The sequence below is a fragment of the Chenopodium quinoa genome, unplaced genomic scaffold, assembly GCF_001683475.1.
Source record: "Chenopodium quinoa cultivar QQ74 unplaced genomic scaffold, ASM168347v1, whole genome shotgun sequence".
Classification (NCBI taxonomy): Eukaryota; Viridiplantae; Streptophyta; class Magnoliopsida; order Caryophyllales; family Amaranthaceae; genus Chenopodium; species Chenopodium quinoa.
In genome coordinates this window covers 5,103,596-5,108,460 of record NW_018742914.1, presented here as the reverse complement: position 1 = coordinate 5,108,460, position 4,865 = coordinate 5,103,596, and the positions used below count along the sequence as shown (strand labels likewise).

The 4,865-nt window shown below is 29.5% G+C and overlaps 1 protein-coding gene across 1 annotated transcript; it reads left to right on the top strand.

The window, feature by feature from the left end:
• Nucleotides 1-539: 539 nt before the first annotated feature.
• Nucleotides 540-2,095, top strand: LOC110727770 (U4/U6 small nuclear ribonucleoprotein Prp31-like). The gene is made up of 3 exons (XM_021907347.1): nucleotides 540-724; nucleotides 1,148-1,810; nucleotides 1,903-2,095. Exons 2-3 carry the CDS (start codon nucleotides 1,219-1,221, stop codon nucleotides 1,962-1,964), a joined length of 654 nt encoding a protein of 217 aa, XP_021763039.1. The 5' UTR covers nucleotides 540-724; nucleotides 1,148-1,218; the 3' UTR covers nucleotides 1,965-2,095.
• Nucleotides 2,096-4,865: the final 2,770 nt, after the last annotated feature.

The window sequence follows — 4,865 nt, the reverse complement described above, 5'->3', positions numbered from 1 at the left end:
TTGTTTTATAAATAATATAAATCCTAATATCTAAAGATAATTTTTAGTTTTGTAACAAATAAAAATGATAAAATTTAGTGTTCTTAAATAATTAAAATCCTAATAATAAATTACTATTCGACATTTTTACCTACGTGGCAAAAATTTAAAATTTCATTCGTCACTTTTGTTTAGGTGGCGAGTGATTTTTTTAATTCTAAAATAAAATAGAATTCTAATTTTTAATTGGTCGAAAATGTACCTTTTCTTATGTGGCGCTCTCAATGCTCTAAAAAAATGTCTACTTTATTTATAATATATATATAATATGTATGTATATATATATATATATATATATATATATATATGATTAGATTAGATTAGATTTATAAGATGAATTAGGGTTAATTTTACACGGACAATATTAAATCACTTTTTTACTGGTACAAATAAACGAGATTAATTGTAAAATATGTATAAGATAATAACCTAACCAATATAAAACTCTATTATATGTAAAGTTTCCTAATCTAATGATTCTTAAGTCTTAGTCCGTATAAATAAATGCGGTGACACCACAATTAGACACAAAACTCTATCGTCAGGTTTAACAATGGCGATTGAAGAGGAGATTAAGCAGAAGTCAGGTTTAACAATGGCGATTGACGAAAGCAAGCATGAGGACAATGATGATAATCATGTATCAGCACTTTGTGCATCATCTTGCTACCCTGATATTATACAGGTAATATTTCCAGCACCTCTTTTTTACTTTATTTTTTCCCGAATTTTTTAGTCAATCCCCTTTGTTCATGGCTTTGAATTTTTTGTAATGCTTTGCTTTTTTGTAAGTATTTCGATGGACGCTTAATTCAACACCATAAAATCAGAAAATTGAAAACAATAAACGAAATCAAACAAATCCTAGGGTTTTCGTTTGTTGTTAGGGTTAAGATTTCTGAAAGTAGATATAATTTCATTATTTCTATGCAATTTTCAACAATGTGTTCTTAGTAGTTTATAATTTCAGAATTTCAGTTGATAATTTGGCAAAAAAGTTTAAGAGCTGCTAAAAGTTAATGAGGTTTTGTTTATATTTGTGTCAATTTCAACTTTGTAGTAGATAATTTTATAAGGATTTCAATAATTCAATTGTTGATTGTGGCAGATCCTTCTTCTTGTGGAGTAGAATTGGCGGGAAAAGTTGAATATCAGCTGATTTTTGATTGTGTTCAACTAATGGTAAAAATTGAGGATAGTCTGTACATTCTGTATGCTTTCATCCGTGACAATTATGGCCGAAACATTCCTGAAGTTGAGTCCCTCGTCGCACACCCTATTGACTATGTTCGCGCTGTTAAGGATGCTGGTTTTGAAATTGTTGATGGAGCCTGTGATCAAGTGCTGGATCTTGTTTCACTGAGGAAAAGGCTCCTTGATTTTGTGGATAACAGGATGGTGTATATTGCGCCGAATCTCTCTGCTATTGTCGGAGCAACTGTGGCAGCGAAGCTGATGGTGGCAGCCGGAGGATTGGAGCTGTTAGGGAAGATGACAGCGTGCAATGTCCAACTCCTGGGATCCCAAAGGAGAAATCTGGATGGACTTTCCACACGGCTACACTTTGGCTGTCTTCAGGAGTCGGATATATTGCAAACCTTTCCCTCGGCTTTGACAATAGGTGCTAGCAGTGTGCTTGCTTCTGCGTGTAGTACTGCTGCACGCGTAGATTCTATGGGAAACGACCTTACTGGAAATACTGGAAAGAATCTGCGAGAAGTGGTTGTTAACAAGATTAATAGATATTGTAACGCTGGTAGGGAACATTCAGGTACTCTCCCTGTGCTTCTAATTCTTGCATTACGTATTTAGAAATCTAGCTTGCTGTTAACCTGCCTCTGTATTTCTTCGTGTTCTTGACAGATTTAAGGACCAACATTGCTGAAGGAGCACCTGATAGTAAGGCTTTGGCTGGTTTATCTTAAGAGAGTTTGATGTCAGGCGAGTCAGATTGCAAGAGCAATTGAACAAGGCAACACAAATGGCTTTCTAATTATGAATGTAATTATGGATAATATTTATTATGACATTTAAATGTTTATGTTGATTATTTGAATCTCTGAAGTTGTTCTTCATTAGAATTGTAAGGTTTTAGCTTTATTCAACTTTGAGATAGTTTTAACCTTTATAAATAAAGAGACTCTGTTTGATACTCATGGCAGTTGTTTTGCTATAGAATGTGGGGTTAAGAGCAATGCATATTGTTGTATAGGTTATGCTAAAACTCTAAAAGTATTGTTCATCAATACAGTAGAGGTAGTTGGCCCTTGTTAGAGTGTACTCTGCTGAATTTTGAACACCATTCTTGTTTTGTAAATGTGGGTGTTGGGGCTTATTGTTATTAACTTATTACTGTGGGTGTGAAGTGCAAAAATCAGGGGACGAGTTGAAATCTTTTCAAATTTTCATCGAGAGGGGTAGGTGGTCGTGGTGGGGATAAGGGGGTAAGGGAGGAGGATTTTTAACTAGGGGTAGCGCTGAGCCATTGAATAATAAGTGGAAAAAAGGGTTAGAATGAGTTATTATATACGGCCTTTATATTTTAAATATTTATTTTGGTATATAAATTTTTATTTTAATACATGTATGAAATAATTTATATTTTAATTATCAATATAATACAATGATCAAATTTTAAAGTACTCTATATATTCAAAACATTACCTTTCTTTCTATGTAATCCAAGTTTAAAAATCAATACTTTGTGTATATGGTAATTAATTTGTACTAGTATATATTATAAATTTTCTTTATTGCTTTACTCATATATATTAAACTAAATAGTAAATAAATTACTTACATATATGTATTGAAATATAAGTACGTGCAATAAAATATTAAGAATTTCATCAAATAAAGGGTTTTTTTAAAGTACTATAATATATATATATATATATATATATATATATATATATAGGGGAAGGCTCTCGTGAGAAATTTTCATATGTGAGAATTTTTCTTATGTGAGAACACTCTTTATGTTCTAAAATTTTTACTCGCATGTTCTAAATTTTAAATCTGATGTTCTAAACTTTTCCTTAGGTATTCTAAATAAATCGAATGTTCTAATTTAGTACTCACATGTTCTAAACCATAAATTAGTTAAGTTCGATGTCATAAATTTTAAATAATTTGTTCCAAAATTTTAACTTGTATGTTCTAAATTTTAAAACGTGTGTTTTAAGGTTTTTAATTATATGTTCCAGATTTTAAATTGTATGTTCTATTTTTTTACTCGTATGTTCTAAATTATTTACTCACACTTTCTATATTCTATATCAGTTTGTTCTAAATTTTTATTCACATGTTCATAATCTTAAATCATATGTCTAAATTTTACTCATATGTTTAAAATTTCATAAAGCAAATTTGATAAATTTTTAATCACTTGTTCTAATTCTTAAATCAGATGTTCTAAATATATTACTCACACAAATGTTCTAAATTATTACTCATATGTTCAAAATTTTAATTTGAGTCACATGTTCTAAATTTTAACTCGCATGTTCTAAATTTTAATTCACATATTCTAAATTTTTACTCACATATTCTAAATTTTAAATCAGTTCTCATATAAGTATGAATTCTCATATATGGACCTATTCTCACCGGATCCCTCCCCTATATATATATTTACTTTACAATACAATGATCAAATTTTAAAGTACTCTATAAATAAATAAAAAAAAAAAAAAAACACTTTATGATTTATATCATTAAAAGTATGAGTATATATTTATTTTACAATTTAAATTTATAAGATTTTTCATAAATAATTAAATGAAAGACTTGTAAAAAAAAAAGTTGAATACCATGATCAATATAATTGTGCACGCATAAAGTAAAAGCAACTATTCAAAAAAAAAAAAAAAAAAAAACTACGTAAAAAAATACTATGAGGGATCTGTTGTGAACAAGTCTCTTCTAGTTAAAGAAGCAAAAAAAAAAAAAAAAAAAAAAAAAAATCAAGAGACCCTTTGAAACAGAAAGCATGAGCAACGTGGAGTACAACCAATAATCAAAGTGATCGTCTATTTATAATAACAGGTCTCTTGGATCAACTTCAAGGATAACATATGCTACCCCATGTGTCTTCCTAGGTCCGCCTCTAGGTTTGGGTCGGCTGGCACAGGGGTGGGGGGCTGCTGGAAGAGGTAGTGGTGGTGGTGGTTTTTATTTTTTATATTTATAAATTTATTTAATTGTTGGGAAAAAATTGACTTATAACAACCAAAAAAGCACAAAATTGTTTTTTAACACCATAAAAAAGTTTGAAAATTGTATTTTACCATCATTTAATAGATTCCAGGCCATCTAAAAATTCGTTAACTGGAGGCCACAGTGCTATGTTATAGAACAAAGTTATAATGAGAACCAAGGCTAAAATAAGATATAGGAACTAATCTAGGTCCGTAAATCATGTTAATCAGACGGCTCACATGCTTCCCTTGTCATTAATGGCATTTTTGTAATATTTTAACTTTATAAAGTAGTTTCCAGTATCATTTCTCAAAAGTAAATGAAAATTTAATAAAAGTAAATGAAATCAGTCTTAAAGTAAATGAAATTGCCTTAAAAGTTAAAAAAAAATTAAAAAACGGCAAAATTACGAGAATGTCATTAATGAGAGCGGGACCAATGTGAGCCATGAATGCACAGTCATATAATTAAATTTTACAACGAATAAATTATAAATAATGGTTTTAATTCAACAATAATACCAATACCAAATAAGTAAAGGTTATTGAATTGAATTGTATAAGAATATAATATAGTAATAGAAATTTAGAAGCTATAGGGTTTTATATAAGAGACCTTAAATATAA